At 41.1% G+C, this 25,734-nt stretch overlaps 1 protein-coding gene across 1 annotated transcript in view; it reads right to left on the reverse strand.

Annotated features, from left to right (window-relative positions):
- The window catches only part of LOC128696874 (protein slit), a gene marked incomplete in the record, with an annotated part of 659,908 nt that overhangs the window by 49,929 nt on the left and 584,245 nt on the right, over positions 1-25,734 (reverse strand). The window contains 2 exon segments of the mRNA XM_070096038.1: positions 9,794-9,967; positions 10,368-10,591. Of these exon segments, the coding sequence (XP_069952139.1) occupies positions 9,794-9,967; positions 10,368-10,591 (398 nt within the window).

Raw genomic sequence — 25,734 nt, forward strand, 5'->3', positions numbered from 1 at the left:
GGATTGAACTCCAGGAGCCAGTTGCTGGACCAGGTCTGCAGCCTGTCCAGATCCCTTTGTACTGCTGCCTGGTCTTCGATCGAATGAACTCTTCTCATCAACTTCACGTCACCTGCAAACAGGGACACCTCGTAGTTTATTCCTTCCGTCATGTCATTCACAAATACCAGAAACAGCACTGGTCACAGGTGCCCACTCTGACACCTCGCCACGTACCATTACTCGCTGCTGTCTTCCTGACAAGTATTCCCTGATCCATTGCAGTGCCTTCCCTGTTATCCCTGCTTGGTCCTCCAGTTTTTGCACTAATCTCTTGTGTGGTACTGTGTCAAACGCCTTCTTGCAGTCCAAGAAAATGCAATCCACCCACCCCTCTCTCTCTTTTCTTACTGCTGTCACCATGTCATAGAACTCCAGTAGGTTTGTGACACAGGATTTCCAGTCTCTGAAACCATGTTGGCTGCTGGTGGTAAGATCATTCCTTTCTAGATGTTCCACCATTCTTCTCCTGACAATCTTTTCCATGATTTTGCATGCTATACATGTCAGTGACACTGGTCTGTAGTTTAGTGCTTCATGTCTGTCTCCTTTTTTAAAGATTGGGACCACATTTGCTGTCTTCCATGCCTCAGGCAATCTCCCTGTTTCGATAGATGTATTGAATATTGTTGTTAGGGGGTACACATAGCACCTCTGCTCCCTCTCTCAGGACCCATGGAGAAATGTTATCTGGCCCCATTGCCTTTGAGGTATCTAGCTCACTCAGAAGCCTCTTCACTTCTTCCTCGGTTGTGTGTACTGTGTCCAGCACATGGTGGTGTACCCCACCTCTCCGTCTTTCTGGAGCCCCTTCTGTCTCCTCTGTGAACACTTCTTTGAATCTCTTGTTGAGTTCCTCACATACTTCATGGTCATTTCTTGTTGTCTCTCCTTCCTTCCTTCCTTAGCCAGATTACCTGGTCCTTGGTGGTTGTTTTCTTCCTGATGTGGCTGTATAACAGCTTCGGGTCAGATTTGGCTTTTGCTGCTATGTCGTTTTCATATTGACGTTGGGCCTCCCTTCTTATCTGTGCATATTCGTTTCTGACTCTACGACTGCTCTCCTTATTCTCCTGGGTCCTTTGCCTTCTATATTTCTTCCATTCCCTAGCACACTTGGTTTTTGCCTCCTTGCATCTTTGGGTGAACCATGGGCTCTTCCTGGCTTTTTCATTATTCCTGTTACCCTTGGGTACAAACCTCTCCTCAGCCTCCTTGCACATTGTTGCTACATATTCCATCATCTCATTAACTGGCTTCCCTGCCAGTTCTCTGTCCCACTGAACTTCATTCAGGAAGTTCCTCATTCCTGTGTAGTCCCCTTTCCTGTAGTTTGGTTTCATTTGTCCTGGCCTTCCTGCTTCCCCCTCCACTTGTAGCTCTACTGTGTATTCGAAGCTCAAAACCTCATGATCGCTGGCCCCAAGGGGTCTTTCATATGTGATGTCCTCAATATCTGCACTACTCAAGGTGAATACTAAGTCCAGTCTTGCTGGTTCATCCTCTCCTCTCTCTCTTGTAGTGTCCCTTACGTGTTGGTACATGAAGTTTTCCAGTACCACCTCCATCATCTTAGCCCTCCATGTATCTTGGGCCCCATGTGGCTCCAAGTTCTCCCATTCGATCTCCTTGTGGTTAAAGTCGCCCATGATCAGGAGCTTTGCCCTGCATGCATGAGCTCTTCTGGCCACTGCAGCCAGTGTGTCAACCATCGCTCTATTACTCTCGTCATACTCTTGCCTTGGCCTCCTGCTGTTCTGTGGTGGGTTATACATCACTGCAATTATCACCTTGGGACCACCAGAGTGAAGCGTTCCCGCTATGTAATCACTTTCTTCTCCGCTGTCTCCTCTCTCCAGCTCATCAAAATTCCATCGGTGTTTGATCAGCAATGCCACTCCTCCACCCCCCCTGTTCCTTCCGTCTTTTCTCAGGATCTGGTATCCCACTGGAAAGATGGCATCTGTTATCATACCTGTAAGCTTGGTTTCTGTGATCGCTATGATGTCTGGTGATGCCTCTTTGACTCTTTCGTGCCACTCCTCCCACTTGTTTGTTATTCCATCAGCGTTTGTGTACCATACCTTCAGTTTCCTTTCCAACACTGTGGTTTGGGGGGCCTGTGGGGGTGGGAGACCTGGTAGGATACTGTGGGATTCTATGGTTGGGGGTTGGGTGGAAGCTGTGGGTATGGATTGTATTGTGTGTTGGGATGGTGTGATAGGTTGTGGGGTTCTGAGGGTAGTTGTGTGTGTGCTTGCCCTTGCTGCTCTGTTCTGCTCTGACTGACCTCTGCTGGTTCCATCCTTGTCTCCTTTCCTAGCTCCTTTTGATTTTTTGTCCTCTCCCTCAGCTGCTGTCTCTCTGTTTGTGTTCTGTCTCTGTCTAGGAACACCTTCTTGTACTCTTTCGAGCTTTTCAACCATGGTTTCTCTTGGAGGATCCTGTTCCGCACTGTTTCTGTCCTGAGAATCAGCTTGATCAGTCGGTTTCTCCCCTTCAAGTACCCCCCTATTCTCTGAAAATTTACAATCTCATCCATGTCTTCTCCCCCTATTTCCATGATGATTTTCTCAATCTCCTTTCTTTCTTCCTGCCGTCTTTCAGTGTGTGTCCTTTCCTCTCTCTCCCAAAGCCCATGGATAATCACTGATTTTGCCCTTTCCTCCTCCCATTGCCTCTCCCTCTGTGACTCTGGTTCCTGTCTGTATGTGGTCATTTTCTCCCTTGATTTTTCCAGTGGCTCTTGGTAGCATGGTTGTGCCTCAGCATTCGACCTATCTCCCTCTCCATCTGCACCCATCTGCTCTTCCCTTCCACTCCCTGGCCCTTCTTTGCAGGCTGATATGACCTTAGCATAATTCATATCTCCTTCCTTCCTGTTCAGCCTCTCATCTTCGTATGGTGTGTCTTCTCTGGTCACTACCCCTGAGACTTGCTTCAGCCTGTTTACCTCAAATTCTAGGACCTTTACCCTGGCTACTGCAGTTTCGACTTGTGCCTCCCACTTCTTCGTCTCCTTCTCCAACCTCTTTTCCCATTTCACAGAGAGCTCTTTCTCCATTTTTTCAGAAAGCTCTCCTAATTTTCTCTCCCATTCTTGCTCTATCCTTTTCCACTGTTCCTCCATCCATTCCTCCCTACCAGTACCATTGTCATCTGATCCCTGATTCCTGCGAGTCCCAACCATTTTTTTTTTTAGTGAAAGAGAGAGAGAGAGAGAAAAAAAGAAAAAGGGGGAGAGAGTGAGAGATAGGGAGAGAGAGAAGGGGAGCCTAGAAGGAGGGGAAAAGAAGGGAAAAAGGGGGAGAAAGTGAGAGAGAGGGAAAAGGTAAGAGAGAGGGGGGAGTGACATGAGAAGAGAGAGAAAAAAGAAGAGGAAGAGAGAGAGGAAGAGAGAGAGGGAGAGGGAGAAAGTGAGAGGAAGAGAGGATGAGAGAGAGAGAGAGAGAGAGAGAGAGAGAGAGAGAGAGAGAGAGAGAGAGAGAGGAAGAGAGAGAGGAAGAGAGAGGAGAGGGAGAGAGATGGGGGGGAAAGGAAGGGTTATAGGGTCACTTCACAGGAAGGTGTAAAATCCTGTATGTGTGTGTGTGTGTGTGTATATACTCACCTAATTGTGGTTGCAGGGGTTGAGACTCAGCTCCTGGCCCTGCCTCTTCACTGATCGCTACTGGGTCCTCTCTCACTCTGCTTCCTGAGCTTTGTCATACCTCTTCTTAAAACTATGTATGGTTCCTGCCTCCACTACTTCACTTGCTAGGCTATTCCACTTGCTGACGACTCTATGACTGAAGAAATACTTCCTAACGTCCCTGTGACTCGTCTGAGTCTTCAGCTTCCAGTTGCGACCCCTTGTCCCTGTGTCCCCTCTCTGGAACATCCTATCTCTGTCCACCTTGTCTATTCCCCACAGTATCTTGTATGTCATTATCATGTCTCCCCTGACCCTTCTGTCCTCCAGTGTCGTCAGTCCGATTTCCCTTAACCTTTCCTCGTACGACATTCCCTTGAGCTCTGGGACTAGCCTTGTTGCAAACCTTTGTACTTTCTCTAACTTCTTGATGTGCTTGACCAGGTGTGGGTTCCAGACTGGTGCTGCATACTCCAGTATGGGCCTAACATACACAGTGTACAGTGTCTTGAACAATTCCTTATTAAGGTATCGCAACGCTATTCTCAGGTTTGCCAGGCGCCCGTATGCTGCAGCGGTTATTTGGTTGATGTGTGCTTCCGGTGATGTGCTCGGTGTTATGGTCACCCCAAGGTCTTTCTCCCTGAGTGAGGTCTGTAGTCTTTGTCCACCTAGCCTATACTCTGTCTGCGGTCTTCTTTGCCCCTCCCCAATCTTCATGACTTTGCATTTGGCTGGATTGAATTCGAGAAGCCAGTTACTGGACCACATGTCCAGCCTGTCCAGGTCTCTTTGCAGTCCTGCCTCATCCTCGTCCGATTTAATTCTTCTCATCAACTTCACGTCATCTGCGAACAGGGACACTTCAGAGTCTATTCCTTCCATCATGTCGTTCACATATATCAAAAATAGCACTGGTCCTAGAACTGACCCCTGTGGGACCCCGCTCGTAACAGACGCCCACTGTGATACCTCTTCACGTACCATGACTCGTTGCTGCCTCCCTGTCAGGTATTCCCTTATCCATTGCAGTGCCCTCCCTTTTACATGCGCCTGATCCTCCAGCTTCTGCACTAATCTCTTGTGGGGAACTGTGTCAAAGGCCTTCCGGCAGTCTAGGAAAACACAATCTACCCACCCCTCTCTCTCGTGTCTTACTTCTGTTACCTTGTCATAAAACTCCAGGAGGTTTGTGATACAAGATTTGCCTTCCATGAACCCATGCTGGTTTTCATTTATAATCTTGTTCCTTTCCAGGTGTTCGACCACTCTCCTCCTCCTGATAATCTTCTCCATGACTTTGCACACAATACATGTCAGAGACACAGGTCTAGTTTAGTGCCTCATTTCTGTTTCCTTTCGTAAATATGGGGACTAAATTAGCTGTCTTCCATTTCTCAGGTAGTTGCCCAGTTTCAAGGGATGTGTTGAAGATTGTGGTTAGAGGCACACACAGCATCTCTGCTCCTTCTCTAAGGACCCATGGGGAGATGTTGTCCGGTCCCATCGCCTTTGAGGTGTCAAGGTCACTTAAGAGCTTCTTCACCTCCTCCTCAGTTGTTCATATGTCATCCAACACTTGTTGGTATATTCCCTCTTGATGTGTGTGTGTGCTACAACTATTCAAGTGCCTAACAGCAGAGGTGTTCTCACCTAGTGTGTGTGCATATGTTTATGTAAACAGTCCTTATTTCCCACGTATGTACTACATATGTATTGTATATGTACCCGATCTCTTGGTTCCCACTGTACTGTCTTGTGCGTTTAAAATTACGTTCAAAAATAAATACATTAGGCTTCGCCTATATGCCGCTACCTCTAAATTCTATTAAATGCCAGTAAATGCTGCTTATTCTAATTCTGATAACTCGAGGAGAGTGACCCCCAATTCCAGCTAAAGACAGGTACTACTGACCCCATGCAACTCAAACTAGGTGAATATTACTTGCGGCTGGCAGTGGAGTAACGTTGCGGGTCTGTCCTGTCCCAGAAGTTGAAGAAGTTTGATGCTTCTCGGTAATTTTCCACTAACTTCCTGTATGCACTATAGTCTCTAGGTCTTCTAATTTTTTCACTCACTCACTGTATTTACTGACACATCTATACATATCTCTTATCTCCCTGGTCTTGAGTCGCACTTATTCTTCAAAATACCCCACTGAGTTATTATGGCAACACTATTTAGGCCTGACACAACCGTTCACCCTTCCAACGGCCCCCACTAAACACTCAGCCAATATTTCCTTTGTTTTCTTTTCTGTGATCACTTATATTTCCTTTTTTCGGGGCTTAAGTGATTATATGCACTCTTATGCATGCACATGCCTATATCCCACACTCTATTCCTTATGGCACCATCAGAAATTACCACCAAAACACGAGCTCAAACCGCGTGACTCCTCCACGAGTGTGTGTGTGTGTGTGTGTGTACGTACTCGCCTAGTACTCACCTAGTTGAGGTTGCAGGGGTCGAGTCAAAGCTCCTGGCCCCGTCTCTTCACTGGTCGCTACTTGGTCACTCTCTGAACCGTGAGCTTTATCATACCTCTGCTTAAAGCTATGTATGGATCCTGTCTCCACTACATCCCTTCCCAAACTATTCCATTTCCTGACTACTCTGTGGCTGAAGAAATACTTCCTAACATCCCTGTGATTCATCTGTGTCTTCAACTTCCAACTGTGTCCCCTTGTTACTGTGTCAATCTCTGGAACATCCTGTCTTTGTCCACCTTGTCAATTCCTCTCAGTATTTTGTATGTCGTTATCATGTCCCCCCTATCTCTCCTGTCCTCCAGTGTCATCAGGTTGATTTCCCTTAACCTCTCCTCGTAGGACATACCTCTTAGCTCTGGGACTAGTCTTGTTGCAAACCTTTACCCCCTCCCTCCAACCCTTTCGAGGACGACCCCTACCCCGACTTCCTTCCCATACAGATTTATATGCTCTTCACATCATTCTACTTTGATCCATTCTCTCTAAATGACCAAACCACCTCAACAACCCCTCTTCAGCCCTCTGACTTATACTTTTATTAACTCCACACCTTCTCCTAATTTCCACACTCCGAATTTTCTGCATAATATTTACACCATACATTGCCATAAGACAGGACATCTCCACTGCCTCCAACTGCCTCCTCGCTGCAGCATTTATAACCCAAGCTTCACACCCATATAAGAGTGTTGGTACCACTATACTTTCATACATTCCCTTCTTTGCCTCCACAGATAATGTTCTTTGTCTCCACATATACCTCAACGCACCACTCACCTTTTTTCCCTCATCAATTCTATGATTAACCTCATCCTTCATAAATCCATCCACCAATACATCAACTCCCAAATATATGAAAACATTCACTTCTTCCATACCCCTCCTCCCCAATTTGATATCCAATTTTTTTTTTATCTAAATCATTTGATACCCTCATCACTTTACTCTTTTCTATGTTCACTTTCAACTCTCTACCTTTACACACACTCCCAAATTCGTCCACTAACCTCTGCGATTTTTCTTAAGAATCACTCATATATACAGTATCATCATCAAAAAGTAACTGTTCCTTCCCATTTTGTATTTGATTCCCCATAATTTAATCCCAACCCTCTCCCGAACACTCTAGCATTTACTTCTTTTACAACCCCATCTATAAATATGTTAAACAACCATGGTGACATTACACATCCCTGTCTAAGACCTACTTTTACCGGGAAGTATTCTCCCTCTCTTCTACACACCCTAACCTGAGCCTCACTGTCCTCAAAAACTCTTTACAGCATTTATTAACTTCATTAGTCATTTATATTTATTTCCCATTGTTTTCAGGATGTAAAACTATAGTTATTCTCTATAAAATGTATTTTTTGTTAATATTTTTGGGTGTCTGGAATGGATTAATTGGATATACAGTGAAGACTGAGACACTTGTGCAACACATGGGAATCTTTATTCAGGAAACGTTTTGCCACACAGTGGCTTCATCAGTCCAATACAAAGCAGAAAGGTACAAGGAGAGGAGGAGTTTGAGGTAATCAGTCGCTCAGCCTGGAGTCAACACGTTTAGTCTATCAATGTTGTAGAATGTACAGCATAGGGCCGTAGATGTGGCTTATATACTGTAGTCAGGCGAGGCGAAGTAGGAGGAGGTAGGGTCATAGTGGAACCATCCACTAGTCTAGGTAGGTCTTCGTCCAAAGGTTGGACAAGTGTTGAAAAAATTTTTGTATCAAGATCCCATGATGCTGCAGTATCTGACATTATTTCTTATGGGAAATATTGCTTCAGTTTTCATACGATTCAGCTTTTTGTTAGACTTTTCGAACAGATTAATCATGAAAACTGAGGTTCCACTGTATATTATTCATCGAATTCAGCACTTCTGTGCAACAGAATATCTTTTACATAGAGTCCTACTCCTCCCTGTGACCTATAAATTCTGTCACATCTATACATGTTATAGTTTTCTATCTTTATCTCTCTGTCCAAAACATCCCTTGTGTGTTTCTGTAAATGCCCCAAAAATGGCTTTTTCTTCTGACAGGAGCCCACTGACATAACTAACTTTGTCATTTTTATTTGACTTCAAACTCTGAAGCAGGAACTACCATTTGGGATGTTTTGTTTTGCTGAATGTTTTGTTAGTACCACTGGTGATATACTACCTGGCATGACCCCTGGTGTACACACCCCTGGTTTCTCCGGTACTAACTTTGCATTTGATTGTGTATTCAGCCCTGATGGGCTGATGCCTGCTTTGTATGTCCCATTGTGCTGCCCATCTGTCCCATCTGTAGCATTTTCCTTTGTCTCTTTCTTTGGTCTGATCATTTCACTTTATGTCTAAAAAAGATTGCTGTTCATTTTTCCTTTCTCTGCTTTCTCTGGAGTGCTGTGTTCCTTTTACATGATGGTCTGGGCAGTTCAGGTCATAACATTCTCTGAACTGTGTTGAAGCTTTGCACATCACTGGGCTGAAGTACCTGCTGCACTCTTTGTCAAAGCAACACTTTCCCTTTCTCAACATATTTGCACATTTTTTGTTTTGTTTATTCCAGCAAGCTCTGCCATATAGGCACATACCTTTTGCATAGTATCTGCAAATGTTCTAAATGCCTATATTTACTGATTCTGTGTCTTTCCCAAGTTCTGCCACCTGATCTGAATTCTCTTGTTTTCTTTCATCTAGATGTATTTCTTCCCTTTTTTCCATTTTCATTTGTTCCTGCTCTAGCTTTCTCTTCCTCCCTTTCCCTTTTCTCTGTTATGTATCCATGTTTTGTCCTTTTCCGACTTGCTTTGAATGACGTTCTCTGCTCTTATTTTGACTCCTTGGTTTTTACCTTTATTTTTGCTTTCCTCCTTTTCTTGTTCCTTACCCCTTGCTTTCCACTCTTTGTATATATCTGGCAAGCTCCTTCGGAACTTTCTTATACTTTCTAGGTTTTCACTTAAAAGAGGCAAAAAGGGGAATGCACCAGAGTATAGAGGTACTAGCACTGGTAAATGGGTGTGAAACGTGAGTGTGAAACACTGCAGTGAAGAGGGGGGTTGAGGCAGTGGTGATGTCATTCTTGAGGGCAATGTGTTGTGTGAATATTCTGAAGAGAATTTGGAGCTTCAAGATTAGAAGGTGTGAGGTTACTAAGAGTATTATTCAGAAAGCTGAGGATAGGCTGTTAAGGTGGTTTGAACCTTCAGAGAGCAAAGTATAATGGGATAACTAAGAGTGTATATAAATCTATAGTGGAGGGAAAGAGGGGTAAGGGTTGTCCCAGAAAAGGTTGGAAGGAGGGAGCTAAAGGAGGTTTTGAGTGCTATACACTTGAACATCCAGCAGGATTTTATGGATATGTTAAAGTGAATGGGGATAAGTGGTTTTTAATGGATATACTGTTGGAGAATGATCAAAGAAACATCCACGAAGAGATAATGAAAACTGGTTAGCCGAACTCGAGTCCTGGAGGTGAAAAGGGAAGTGCCAGCACTCTGAAGGAGGGGTGGGGATGTTGCAGAGGATAATGTGTTTGTGATATCAGCACACTTCTGGCAAAATAGTGATTGAATGAATGTGCATACATTGTATATGAATATATTTTTATATAAAACTTATAAGTTTTACAATACCTTTTATTTTCTTTGGTTTGGAAACTCTGGTTAGTGGAGCACTTTGTTCAATGGGTCTGATGGCACCTTGGTCTCTCTGCTCTGAGTCACCACATCCAGGTATTACTTTATTCTGCTTTTCACTCTCGGCCAGATCTTGTAAGCGACCATTAATCTCCACACGACTCATGCAGCCTGTAAATATAATTTGAGTTGTCTGCACATTCAAAAGCTATTTACCTTTACCCAAATATTTTGTTTATTTTCCCTTCTTTCTCCTGGGATCCCCTTTCTTGCATAAAAGATAATGACTTCAGGAAGCCCTAGCTAAATGTATTTTTCTGGTCAAAAGCAAACAAAACAAAATAGACTTTTCCATGACATTTTGACTGTCCTGAAAGAAGCTTCAACATATTGCATCTTCATATTCATACGTGTCAGCATTATGCCTGTGTACATTCATGCTCTTCTAGACTGCATGTTTCTTCTTATACTCTTTTGAAACTATTTGCTTACATACGCTATTTTCCTCTTAACCCCATATCTTTCAGAATCACAAGAATTCACACTGTAATTACCAAATATTATGGCTTACCTCTGAAGCTTGTAGAATTTCTGAGGTGCCAGTGAGAGTGAGCATGTCTGGCGACATCTGGTGGAACGCCACCCAAGAACATTGGGGTGTCTACTTCCAGATATTCCCGATCACCAGCATTAACAATGGAACGTGCAATGCCACCATCCACACGCAAGGTGAAGTTCTGTCGTTCAGAAAGTAACTCGACTGTATGTTCTGACTCATCACTTACGAGTTCATAGCTGTGAGTAGGTAAACAAAAGTAAGTTTTTAACTGTTGAAATGAATATTATACAGTGGTACCTCGGGATATGTACAGCTCCCAACTCGAACAATTATATAAGTGTATTTTTGTAAGTGCTTTTGGGGGCCTGAAATGGATTAACCTAATTTACATTATTCCTTATGGGAACAAATTTATTCGGTATCAGCACAGCCTTCTGGAACGAATTAATTTCGTATCCTGAGGTATCACTGTATTTTACATTTTAAATGGTAAAAGAAAAACTGCATTCTTACAAAAGCTAAATTTACAAACATTTATCCAAGATGGCTCCATTATTGTCATATCTCCATTTTCTAAAGAAAATGACATAGTTCATGTCTTTCTTTTATAGCTACTTTTTTTTTCTCCCCAGATTTCCTTAAGTATTCCTTTCAATGATAAAAATCAAGGAGGCCCCTGTGCTAGGAAACCAGGGTAAAGAACAAGTGTTATGCTTAGACTACATTCATATGACACAAAAAAAGAGTACAATATATGTTAACGAGTGCCTTACTAGAAAACATCAGAACCTTTTGTGTAGATTAAGAAAACTCAAATGAGAGCATAATGGCAAAATTCACCAGTTTTTCAAGAGATGATAAAATCAGTGAGAAAAACAGCTGTAGGCCATATGTATACAATCACAAATGAACCTGAACTATCTGGCTTCCTTAGAGATGTTAACCTTACTGAGACTAATTAATCTATAGTCCGTGTTACAGTACCCCATATTTAGTGCAATGTAACTACCTCATTGTCGTGCAATTTCTGTGGAATCACTTGATAGAATTTACTATTTTATATCTCACAACCTGCCTACAAATTTCTAAGTGCAGGGCACCCTATTCCCACTCTATACTGTTTACTAGTCATAGTACATCATCCTACCTAGTACTTAACCCGTAAACGGTCCAAACAGATCTACGTTCACATGTGTAGTGCTACAAAAGTAGATCTACGTTTTTTTTTACATATTTTCAAATATAACAAAAAAAAAGTAGATCAAAGTTTTTTTTACACATTTTCAAATGTAAAAAACAAAAAGAAGATGTACTTTTTTTTACATACTTTCAAATGCTGAAAAAACGTATATATACGTTTGGACCGTTTACGAGTTAATTAACTTTGCAACTATTCTATGATTATTCTTTTTACATGGTATATTTACTATTGTTTACTTTTGTTTCCTATTGGCATTTGCTATAGTGATATATAATTTAATTCAAATAGAGTATTATACTCAACAAACATTAATAATTTGCATATAATCATCCTTGTTAGTAGTTATAGCTTTCATTATAATAATTACAACAACTATATTCTCTATTTACCTATTACAAGAACATACTTAAATCCTTCATTGTCTTATGAATGCAAATATCAATCCTAATATTAATCTCTTGTCAAATGGCAATAACAGTCCTGAAAATAACTGCCAATCTTACACTGCAAGTCAGGCAGAAACTTACTCAGTGTCATAACATAACAGTATTCAATTATAATGTTAGACCACTGAGCAAACACTATGATGACCTCTTAACACTGCTTATTACACTTACTGCTAACATACCCATTATTCTTACCAAAACCTGGCTCAAACATGACTTAATAGACATCTCTGCTTTACCTGGTTACACAGCCATATATAACTGTAGGCCTGATCAAGTATGTGGTGGCACTGCTCTCTACTACTCTGATGAATTAGAATGTATTAACCCTTACACTGTCCACACGTAGATATACATGCATGTGTGCAGCACTCCAAACGTACATCAACGTTTTATTTTTCATTCCTTCAAATTTGGCATGATAGGCCTGAGTCGCCTAGGCATGAGAGAATGGGTCTGCGCACTCAGTGTGCACAGTATGAAAAAAATCAGCTATGCCGGGGTACTGCATGTTAGGACCAGTTAGTTTCAGCTCCATCTTGGGTTAACATCATGGCAAACCTTCATGATTCACTCACACCTCATCGTTTTAACACACTACTATTCTCAGTGACACAGAATGCGAGTTTAGTGGATTTGACAGTGATATGGCCACTAATGATCAAGGAATTAGTGAAACTATTAATGACAACCCAGTTGGCCCTCAACCCAGCACTTTTGGGGTGGCCAATGTCGCCATTCCAGACCCTCAGCCCAGCACTTCTGGGGTGGCCAGTGTGGCCATACCAGACCCTCAGCCCAGCACCTCTGGGGTTGCTAGTGTTACTACCCAGAGGCAACTCCGCAAGAGGAAATTATCATTTTCCAAGCGTTATGGTGCTGATGATAGTGAAAGTAATATAAATGACGATGATGAAATTGATTTTATGCCAATAAACGATTTGTCAAGTGAAAGTGATTATCATTTTTCCACAGTGAAACGTACTTTTAGGCATCGTAACCTACGTTCTGGCAGTGTGCCATATGTAGTTGGTGGCAAGGGTCGTGGGAGGTCACGCTCCAAAACCCCAGCCACTGATAGTGATAGTGATCATAGAGGAGAGTATGCTGGGATGGAGGAAGAGGGAGGTGGCATGGTGCCTGGCCCTCATGGTGTGGTGGGTGGGCAGACAAAGGACTGCCTGGCACCCTCTCAACCATGTGGTGCCTCTACTCCTGTCCCCCCTCCTGCTTCCCCATGCCCCATGCCACAGGTCCACCCTGCACCATTAAATCTACTTGCACCAGGGATGAAAATGGTGAATTTATGTTTGCAAAATTTTCGTCTAAAAAACTAAAAACCTTATTACAATTGAAGCAATCTACAAGTTACCTCACACAAATTCTTACACATTCACCTATAACCTAAACAATAATATAAATTAAAATTTAAATAATATAAATTAAATTTAAAAAAAAAAAAAAAAAAAAAAAAAAAAAAAAAAAAAAAAAAAAAAAAAAAAAAAAAAAAAAAAAAAAAATAAAAATTTAGATTTAGAAAGGACATAGGTAAGTACTGGTTTTCTAACAGAGTTGTAGATGCGTGGAACAGTCTTCCCAGTGGGGTGATAGAGGCTAGGACCTTGGGTAGCTTTAAGAAGAGACTGGACAAATATATGGGTGGGAGGGGCTGGGTTTGATTGGTGTTGGGGGGTGCGGGAGTTGTTTCTTGAGTAGCTTTAGATAGAGATCGTTTTGATAAGGACCTGCCTCGTATGGGCCAGTAGGCCTTCTGCAGTGTTCCTACATTCTTATGTTCTTATGTTCTTATAACTGATTCAGAGATGAATAAACACCACCTGATAATTGCTGGTGACCAACAAACACCAAATAGCTGACCCTCAAGTAGCTGACTTCACAAACACTATGAATGAACAACTGCTTGCTACTACCATCTATAACTAAATCAACAAGAATCTTTGAGACAAGTACAGTGGACCCCTGAGTTTCATGATTAATCCGTTCCATATAGTCTGCCCAATGATGAAATTGCCGAATAGCAAAACCATTCTCCCTATAAGAAATAATGGAAATACAATTAATCCGTTCCAGATGCCCAAAAATATTAAATTTTTTTTTTAAATTAAATAAAGATTTACATACAGAAAACAATGAGAAATCAAGTACAGTGGACCCCCGGTTAACGATTTTAATCCGTGCAAGAGGGCTCATCGTTATGCGAAATAATCGTTATGCGAATGAATTTTCCCCATAAGAAATAATGGAAATAAAATTAATCCGTGCAAGACGCCCAAAAGTATGAAAAAAATTTTTTTTTACCACATGAAATGTTAATTTTAATACACACAAACTGAAAAAGGCATGCACAATTAAATGACACTTACTTTTATTGAAGATCTGGTGATGATTGATGGGATGGGAGGAGGGGAGAGCATTATCTTCTTACTGTTTAGAAGGGGAATCCCCTTCCATTAGGACTTGAGGTAGCAAGTCCTTTTCTGGGGTTACTTCCCTTCTTCTTTTAATGCCACTAGGACCAGCTTGAGAGTCACTGGACCTCTGTCGCACAACAAATCTGTCCATAGAGCTCTGTACCTCCCGTTCCTTCAAGACTTTCCTAAAATGGGCCATAACATTGTCATTGAAATAGTCACCAGCACGGCTTGCAACAGCTGTGTCAGGGTGATTTTCATCTATAAAGGTTTGCAGTTCAACCCACTGTGCACATATTTCCTTAATCTTTGAAGTAGGCACAATGGATTCCACAACTGGCATAGGCTTCTCAGGGTTAGCCCCAAACCCTTCAAAATCTTTCTTAATTTCCATACTAATTCTCACCCTTTTTACCACAGGGTTGGCACTAGAAGCTTTCTTGGGGCCCATGGTCACTTATTTTCCAGAAACAGCACCGAAAACACTGTAATAATACGAAATATTCCGAGTGTATGCTTGGATGTTACCGCGGAGGCTGGCTGGTAAACAATGGGACAGCCGGCACATGTGAGGGCACATTGGACGCGTCTCGGACGAAAATCGGTAAGCGGGTTTTTAATCGGTATGCGCGGCAAAAATTTTGCGATAAAAGTAATCGGTATGCGGAAAAATCGCTATGTGATGCCATCGTTATGCGGGGGTCCACTGTACATACATATGTAAAATAATAACATTACACTTACCTTTAATGAAGACTTCTGGGTGAATGGAAGATGGGAGGAGGGGAGAGGATGAAGGTGTACACTATTGTGTACACCTTCAGGTACCAAGTCCTTATCTGGGGTTACTTCCCTTTGGGGGTTTCGGACGTACTAGTACGTCTTACGAACCAGGGTTTTTGACGTACTAGTACGCCTAAATTCTAGCGCCCTCAAATCTAGTGAGAGAAAGCTGGTAGGCCTACATATGAAAGAATAGGTCTGTGGTCAGTGTGCACAGTATAAAAAAAAATCCTGCAGCACACAGTGCGTAATGAGAAAAAAACTGACTGTGTTTTTGGATTAAACAGCAACTTTGCACTGTATTTTTGTATGGTATTTATTGTTGTATTCTAGTTTTCTTGGTCTCATTTTATAGAATGGAAAACGTATTACAGAAATGGAGATGATTTTGACTGGTTTTGCAATGAAAAGTACCTTGAAATTGAGCTCAAAGCAGCAGAAATGTTTGATTTTTACCAAAGTTCAAAAGTAAACAAATCATGCCAAGCGTCCAATACACATCAACTGGCGAGTCTAATATTCTTTCACAAGTGCGCTGATATTATTTATACCATTTCTACACTAATGCAGTAGTCTGCATAACAGTAAATCTTCTATTTTTTGTAAGAATAAAAATTCAAAGTGGAAAGCCAAAGAAATATAAGAGGGGCCTGGGGATGTGACTAACGAACAGAGAACTTGTTATTTTAGTGCCAGGAATGTCTTTCTTGTTTATTCTGGACCCTATTTGGAAATTGGCATCTTTTGAAATTTGTGTGAAATTGGCAAAACTGCTAAATTCTGACCACTTTATTGGATAGTTGAAATTGGTAAATGGGTGGTTTCTTGTACTCGTTCGATAGAAAAAATGGAGTTCTAGCGAAATAGTTATGATTTTTGTCGACTAGTACACTGGAATTGGCCGAAAGTAGGGCTCAAAGTGGGCAAAATCGCCGATGCGTAAACATCGTCGAGACCTCTAACTTCGCGAGAGCATAATTCTGTAAGTTTTCCATCAAATTTCATACCTTTGGTGTCATCATGATCAGAAAAAGATTCTCTATCTTTTCATAAGATTTTTTTTTTTTTTTTTTTTTTTGAAATTTGGCCGACCCTGAGAATAAGTTTCTGAGAGGACCTGTCAACCCCCAAAGGGTTAATGCCACTGGGAATAACTTGAGAGTCACTGGACCCCTGTCGCACAAAATATCTGTCCAGAGAGCGCTGTTTCTGGCATTTAAGATTCGTCTGAAGTGGGACACTACACTGCCATTGTACATGTTGCCAACACAACCTGCAACAAGCTTTGTCAGGGTGAAGTTTATCCATAAATAACTGCACTTCAGTCCACTTTGCACAAATGTCCTTAATTTTTAAAGAAGGCACCTTCCTCCACCTCTCTTCCTCCTCCTCTGCAGCAATTTCCTGAGCTGTGGTCTCTTGCTGTTGCAGATGAAGCTCTTGCAGCTCTGCAGTGGTTAGCTCTTCATCGTGGTTCTCCACCAACACAACCCCATGGAATTCCCCAGTGACAATACTTTCCACAACTGGCATAGGCTCCTTAGGGTAAGCCCCAAACCCTTCAAAATCCCTCTCTTGTACACACTTTGGCCACAATTTTCTCCAAGCAGAGTTCAAAGTTCTGCAAGTCACTCCCTTCCAAGCATTACCTATAAGGTTTATGCAAGTGAGGATATTGAAATGAATTTTCCAGAACTCTGTTAGGGTTAATTCAGTGTCTGAGGTCACTTCAAAGCACTTTTGAAACACTGCTTTGGTGTACAGTTTTTTGAAGTTTGAAATGACCTGCTGGTCCATGGGCTGGAGGAGAGGAGTTGTATTAGGGGGCAAGAACTTCACTGTGATGAAACTAAACTCCTCCACCATTTGCTCTTCCAAGTCTGGAGGATCAGCAGGAGCACTGTCCATTACCAGGAGGCACTTGAGTGGCAATTTATTTTCCAGGAGGTATTTCTTCACACTGGGGCCAAACACGTTGTGGAACCAATCAAGGAAAATTTCCCTTGTGGCCCATGCCTTACTGTTAGCCTTCCACATCACACACAAATTACTCATGGCAACACTTTTTCTTGAAAACACTGGTATTTTCAGTGATACACCAGTAAAGGCTTCACTTTGAAATCCCCACTAGCATTACTACAAAACATGAGTTAGCCTGTCTTTCATAGATTTGTGTCCTGGGAGTGCTGTTTCCTCCTGCGTGATCTAGGTCCTGTTTGGCATTTTCTGTTTCATCACAACTGAACACTTACTGGGGTTGGAATTCTTCAGTGTCTACGTTCTCCTTAACCCTTTCAGGGTCCAAACCGTAGATCTACGCCAAAATTCTAGCAGCATCAAATTTAGCGCAAGAAGGCTGGTAAGCCTACATCTGAGAGAATGGGTCTGGGTGGTCAGTGTGCACACTATAGACAAAACCTGGACGCCTGCATGGCATTGTGGGAACGTCGCCATAGTAGCTTTGTTCATCATGCCTGGCAACAAGGAAGCTCTCACTCCCCACTCACTCTCCGGGTGAATTCTGACTCTCCTCTTCACAACTTACAGTTCTAAGACTGATGGAAGTGGATCTGAAGAGGAATTCTATGGTTTTGAACCATATGGTACCATTATATCATAGGGTACAATGGTACCATATGGTACCAATGGTGCCATGTCATACAATGGTACCATATGGTACAATGGTACCATATCGTACAATGTACCATATCGTACAATGTACCATATAGTACATTGTACCATATACGTTACACCATATGGTACATTGTACCATATGGTACAGGGTACTTGGACCCTAATGGAAATAAGTCTGTCTGACTTTTTTGGGTTATCCTAGGTTCTCCTAACATATGCTGCTATGTATGATAATCTATGTAACTATTTGTGTATACAGTAGGGCCCAACTTATACGGCGGGTTAGGTTCCAGGCTGTCGCCGGAAAGCAGACATCACCGGAAGGCAGAACGCCATTTTTTTCCATTTATAAATGCATATAAATGCCAGACAACAAGTTTACACTAAATTATATTAAGTTAGTAATAGAACTAGGCATTAAAAACACACAAAGTAAAATACATTCACAGTACATTCATTACTTATCTTGAAGTATTTGTAATCTTAATGTAGGGACAGGGGCGAGTAGTACTTATTTGTAGGAAGTCAGATGTAGGTAGCACTGGCTCCCCGTCTCATACTTAATATACGATATTTAAAACAGCTCAGAGAGTTAAAATACATATACAGTACACTCACTATTTACCTTAAAATATGTGTAGTCTAAATGTAGGAAGAGAGGTGAGTAGTATTTATTTGTATAAAGTCAGTGTAGGTAGCCGGTAGGTGTAGCCCGCCTGGGCTACACCTACCAGCTACCTACACTGTGGCCCAGAGCCATATTATTAGCATCGACATACCTTATTCACTGAATTTAACTGTTTCTTACAACTACCTTTAGATGCCATCATAAACGAAGGGAGAAGTAATGAATAATTCATGCTGAAAATTGTAAACAAAAGCGGAGTGGGGGAGTGGCTGGGCCAAACGCAGATTCATACACGTTTTCTCTGATGGCTGAGCAGAGAAAATGTAATGTTGTCCCTCCAGCCGGGTACCACACAGGTCCACAAGTATTATTATCAGAGCACATATAAAATATGCAATAAATGCCAGACAACAAGTTTACACTAACTTATATTAAGTTAGCAATAGAAATAGGCATTAAAAACACAATAAAAGGTAAGATACACACAGAGTACACTTATTACTCACCTTAAAATATTAATATTAATGTGTGAGAGGTAAGTGGCAGGGTGTTTATTGAATAAAATCAGAATGGCACACCATCATCCTCTAACTTGGCACTTTAAGCAAGAGGCTTACGACTCCTCTTTTTATCACAGCTAAGCTTAGACGCCATCGTCAATGAGAGCCAACTAGTTAAAGAAAGAGTAAACAAGAGAGAGAACGAGATACAGAGTTCAGACAATGTAAGAATACAAACTGAACAGGTAGTGGGCGATCACTTGGTCAGAAGAAATAAATGCGTATTAATATGTGTCTACTTTTAGTTCATTCATGTACGTTTGTAAGAGTTTGTAAAACATTTACCTCAATATTTTTTTTATTATAATAATTACCTCACAATACAAATACTCTTACATTGTGTACAAGTTAGTGCAGAATAAACACACAGCAACACACCATTTTTAGAGTGAATGAAAATATCATAATAAAAAGCACTAAACCTATAAGGGTCATGAATTGCTATATATAGAGTGAAGGCATATGAAAAGAATATTTTTCTACAGTTATCCCCAAGTTTGACTAGAGAAAACAATTCTTCCAACAATACCTACACACCCGCTTTGTAAACAAATCTCATATTTATGTCAGTTTTTATTCTGTTAGTGTATGTATCATGTTTATGTGAATGTAACGGGTTTCATATATAATTTTGAGGAAAATATCATAGAGGGATTAATGAAAATGCCTATATTAATGTAAAATAAGACATTTAGTGTGCCCAAGAGTGATTATTATTACGTAGTATTGGCATCATGAGTAGAGAGACTCTTAGCGGTTTTAATGTGTACTTGCACACCAGCACAGAGTGTAAGTATGTTTAGGTACAGGTACACGTAAGTATAATTATCAGAGTATGTACATATAAAATACGCAGTAACTTTAAAACACTTGAAATTTTGGAAAGTTTCCTGACATGATAGATGTGGTCATGGATAATGCAAACAAACCGGGTGGGGTGCGCTGTATTTGAAAGACCATTTGCCGTATAGCAAATTTTGGTCATAATTTGACATCGCCATATTAGCGGAACGCCATAAGGCAAAACGCCATAAAGCGGGGCCCTACTGTACCTAAATAAACTTACTTATGATGCCACATGCACTTGAGTAAGTTTATTCAGGTGTACACAAATACAGTTACACAGATTATCATACATAGCAGCATATGTATAAAATTCTAGGATAACCCAGAAAAGTCATGGTGACTTATTTCCATAGGGATCATGGTATCTGTACCATATGGTGTCCTGTACTGTATGGTACCCTGTACCATATGGTACCCTGTAATATATGGCCAGTAGGCGTTGGTGCCAGGAGGCACCAGCCAAGACTGAGTGAGTAGCGACACAAGTCACTGACTCAGCACTTTCCAAGACAAAGCACTTTGTCATGCACCTCAAGGAACATGTCGAGTGGTTGTACATTTGTAAATATATATTAGAACATTACTAATATACAACATTTTTGCATATTTTTGTTGTAAACAATTATTGTAAATGAAATAATGATGAAAATATTAGTGTGTTTATTGTGTATTCAACACAATAACCACACTAATATTTTCATCATTTTGTTTACAATAAACTTGTAAACAAGTTTTGTAAGCAATATAATGATAAATAAATTAGTGCAGTTATCATGTTGAATACAATGAGTGCACATTTATACAATATACATTATACTGGTCTCACAGGCCACAAATGTTACTAGAAAAAGAAAAAAACTAAAAAAGAAAAGAAAAGAAAAATATAAAAAAAAGTAAAATAAAAAAATGTGATTTTGCAGAAGTCACTGATGTTGCCGCCACCCGGTCATTTTGGGTCAACTTCCTGCCATTGTATCTTGGTAAGTACTGATCAGAAATTTTTTTTTGTTTTGTTTTATTACCTTCACGAAAATATTATCTTTAATTCTGTAAGAATTTTTTTTTTTTTTTTTTTTTTTTTTCAAAATTTCTTGAACACTGGGGCACCCCTTCAGATTTTGGCCTTGGACCCTCAAAGGGTTAAACTATTAACAACCCAGCAAAAAGTTGCCGTAGAGATGATCACCAATTCCTGCACCAGACAACACACCCCTCCACTCTTCAAGAGTTTGAACCTACTTAACATACATTTTTTTTTTCCAACATGTTGGCCATCTCCCACCAAGGCAGGGTGACCCAAAAAAGACAGAAAACACTTTCACCATCATTCACACATAATCACTGCCTTTGCAGAGGTGCCCAGATATGACAGTTTAGATGTCACTCCAAACAGCCAATATCCCAAATCCCTCCTTTAACCCTTTCAGGGTCTGTGCCGTAGATCTATGGCTATACGTTGAGGGTCCAAACTATAGATCTATGCAAAAATTCTAGCGGCGTCAAATTTAGTGCGAGAAGGCTGGTAGGCCTACATCTGAGAGAACGGGTCTGCATGGTGTGTGTGTGCGCACCATAAACAAAAATTCTAGGCGCCCGCATGGCATTGTGGGAATGTCACCTCAGTTACCTTTGTTCACCATGCCTCGTCACAAGGCGAATTTTGGGACTCTTCCTATCTGATAGTTCTGATTCTGATGGAAGTGGAAATGAAGACGAATTCTATGGCTTTGTTCAATTAGTGACCGAAAGGAATGACCAGGATATTGAAAATAGTGCAGAAAATCCTGACGATCCTCAACCTTCTACCTCTAGTGTGGGCACTTTTCAGTCACGTTCAGTTGTACCTTGTCGCAAGAGAAAACTAATATTTTCATGTGGCCAGGCCTCAGACTTCAGTAATGATGATAGTGATGTGGATTGTGATTTTATTGCTCTTGACAATCATTCGAGTAGTGATAGTGAGGAATCACATTCATATTGAAGCATCGGTATATACGCCGCCGCATGCACTCGGGTAGTGTTCCCTATGCAATGCCCAGGGGATGGAGTACATCCCGGAGTACATCCTGGAGTACACCGTGGCCCTACACCAGGAATATACAGTGAAAGCGAGGATGATGTGGCTACACTTGGCATGGATAGACCACAGGCATCAGTAGGTGGTGGTATTGGTGGTGATGGTAGTGCCACGGCCATGCATGACTCACCAGCCCAGGCTGGGACCCACGCTGCTGACTCCTCAGCTCAAGGACAAAGCAGAGCATCAGCCACCACCCCACCACAACCACAACTACCACCACAACCAGCTTTTGATGTCCAGTATCCACCAGCAAACCATATCTGGGATTGGCAGCAAAATCCCAATTTTGTTCCCAAGCCCCACCACTTTGATGACTCTCAAAGTGGAATTCTACCAACTTGCAAATGACCTGGAATTCTTTGAACTATTCTTTGACCAGCCCTTGATGGAAACTATTGTCAGGGAAAGTAACAAGTATTTTGAGTACACCAAGGCAAATACGATCATATCACCACAGTCAAGACTACACCAGTGGAAAGAGACAACTGTTGCTGAAATGTATTTGCTTTTTGCAACAATAATGCTTATGCCTCATGTCTATAAGCATAATATAAAATCATACTGGTGCACAGATCGGCTAATTTGTACCCCAGCCTTCAGTGAAATCATCCCAGTGAACAGGTTTATCTTACTGTTACGTATGTTGCACTTCTCTGACAAAACCAGGTCTGACAGAAGTGACAGGGTATACAAGATTAGAAATGTTTTTCGATATCTGAAACAAAAGTTCAACATGTACTTATATCCATTCAAGAATCTCGTAATTGACGAGTCTTTGGTTTTGTTCAAAGGTAGACTGTCATTCAAGCAGTATATACCGAGCAAGAGGAAACGCTTAGTCATAAAACTGTTTGTACTCTGTGACCATGACAGTGGCCTGGTATTGGATATTATTGTATACACGGGAAGTAAAACATTGAAAGATACCAGGATGTTATTGGGTATCTCAGGTGACATAGTGAGAAACATGATGGCACCTTATCTTGGTAAGGGGCATACATTATATACGTACTGATAACTGGTACACAAGGCCTTTATTCAGTGATTTCTTGCGAGTGAACATGACAGATGTGTGTGGCACAGTGCATTCTAATCGTAAACATATGCCCAGGTTCAACACAGGCACTTGTAGTGGTGAGGTGCAGGTGTTTACTGTCAATGACATCATGGCATCATGGTGGCATGACAAACGAGATGTCACATTGTTGACAACCATTCACCCTAACAAAATGCAAGACAGTGGCAAAGTTGATAGAGTAACTAATGAACGTATTCGAAAACCAGTGACAGTGATTGACTATACACAAAATATGTGTATAATCAATCACTTGGCTGACAAATGTGACATGCAAATTGGCTTTGTTGATTATGTTCGTAAGAGTTACAAGTGGTACATGAAACTTTTCTTCCATCTCATGGACATTTCAATGCTCAATGCATATAATATGTACCAAATAAAGACTGGCAACTGACCACCATATGGTGAATTTTGTTGTCAGACAACTCATAATGAAGTACCAGGTAACAACACTTGCTATACAAAACCATCCTCGAACTCCTCAGGAAATACCCAAGCGTTTGAGGAGGGAAAGTGATCACTTCATAATACAGTTTCCTGCAACGAAGAAGAAATTTGCTCAGAAGAGATGTGTTATCTGTGCACAAACAAAGCGGCGGCAACAAAGACGCAAAGACACTCGCTTTATGTGTGAGGAATGTAAGGCACCTCTGTGTATGATACCTTGTTTCAAGGACTTCCACAAGCTGCAGCAGTTCTAAAAAACATGTCCAGTGACTGTACATATGTAAATATATAATAGAACATTAGTACAGTGGACTCCCGGTTCGCGATATTAATCCGTTCCTGAGAGCTCATCGTAAACCAAAATTATCGGAAAGCGAATCAATTTTCCCCATAAGAAATAATGGAAATCAAATTAATCCATGCAAGACACCCAAAAGTAAGAAAAAAAAAAAAACTTTTACCACATGAAATATTAAGTTTAATGCAATAGAATAATTACAATAACAACAATAACAATAGAATAATAACAATAGAATAATTGACACTTACCTTTAATGAAGATCTGGTGATGATTGATGGGATGGGAGGAGGGGAGTGTGTTGAACCTATTGTTTAGAAGGGGAATCCCCCTCCATTAGGACTTGAGGTAGCTTTTAGGACTTGAGGTAGCTTTTCCTCCTGAGTAATGTAGGTCCTGCTTGGCAATTTCTTCCAAAACAGGCCTGTTTTGTCACAATTAAACACTTGTTCAGGTTTCAATCCTTCAGCCTCTATGTACTCCTTGAATTCATGCACATATTTTTCAGCTGCTTTGTGGTCTGAACTGGCAGCCTCACCATGCCTAATCACACTATGTATGCCACTACGATTCTTAAATCTTTCAAACCAACCTTTGCTGGCCTTAAATTCACTTACATCACCACTAGTTGCAGATAATTTCTTTACCAAATCGTCATGCAACTGCCTAGCCTTGAGAGATGCTATCTCCTCCTATCTGTTTTTCATTTATCCACACCAATAACAGTCTCTCAACATTTTCTAACACTTGTGGTCGCTGTTTCGTAATCACAGTTGCACCTTTTGCAAGAACAGCTTCCTTGATTGCTGTTTTCCTGCTCACTATAGTAGAGATGGTTGATTGGGGTTTACTATACAACCTGACCAGCTCCAATACACGCACTCCACTTTCATACTTTGCAATTATCTCTTTCTTCATTTCAATAGTCATTAGCACCCTTGGTCTCGAAGGGTTGGCACTAGAAGCTTTCTTGGGGCCCATGGTGACTTATTTTGCAGAAACAAGCACCAAAAACAGTGATAATATGGATAATATAGAATGTACCGAATGTATCCTTAGATGCGCGCACAACGGCTGGCTTGTAAACACTGGACACGTCTCGTACGAATCGTATCGCATACCGGGTTTTGTATCGGGAAGTGAGGCAAATTTTTTTCGATCAAATGCATCGGCTACCGGATTTATCGGATACCGATAGCATCAGGAACCGGGGGTCCACTGTATTATACAAGATTTGTGCATGTTTATTGTAGTAAACAATAGTGGTTAACAATATTATAATAATAACTTTAGTGCAGTTATTGTGTTCAATACAGTGAGTGTATATTTTTTTTATTTTATTATCACACTGGCCGATTCCCACCAAGGCAGGGTGGCCCGAAAAAGAAAAACTTTCACCATCATTCACTCCATCACTGTCTTGCCAGAAGGGTGCTTTACACTACAGTTTTTAAACTGCAACATTAACACCCCTCCTTCAGAGTGCAGGCACTGTACTTCCCATCTCCAGGACTCAAGTCCGGCCTGCCAGTTTCCCTGAACCCCTTCATAAATGTTACCTTGCTCACACTCCAACAGCACGTCAAGTATTAAAAACCATTTGTCTCCATTCACTCCTATCAAACACGCTCACGCATGCCTGCTGGAAGTCCAGCAGTGTATATATATACATTATATACAGTATTGGTCTCACAGGCGACAAATGTTACTAGAAAAAGAAAAAAAATTAGAAAAGAAAAGGAAAAAAGTATAAAAAACGTAAAATAAAGAAAAGCAATTTTATGGAAATCGCTGATGTTGCCACCACCAAGTCATTTTGGGTCTATTTCTCGCCTCTGTATCTCGGTAAGTACTGGTCAGAAAATTTTTTTTTGTTTTATTACCTTCACAAAAATATAATCTTTAATTCTGTAAGAATTTTTTTTTTTTTTTTTCAAAATTTCTTG

The sequence above is a fragment of the Cherax quadricarinatus genome, chromosome 52 (genome assembly GCF_038502225.1).
Source record: "Cherax quadricarinatus isolate ZL_2023a chromosome 52, ASM3850222v1, whole genome shotgun sequence".
Classification (NCBI taxonomy): domain Eukaryota; kingdom Metazoa; phylum Arthropoda; class Malacostraca; order Decapoda; family Parastacidae; genus Cherax; species Cherax quadricarinatus.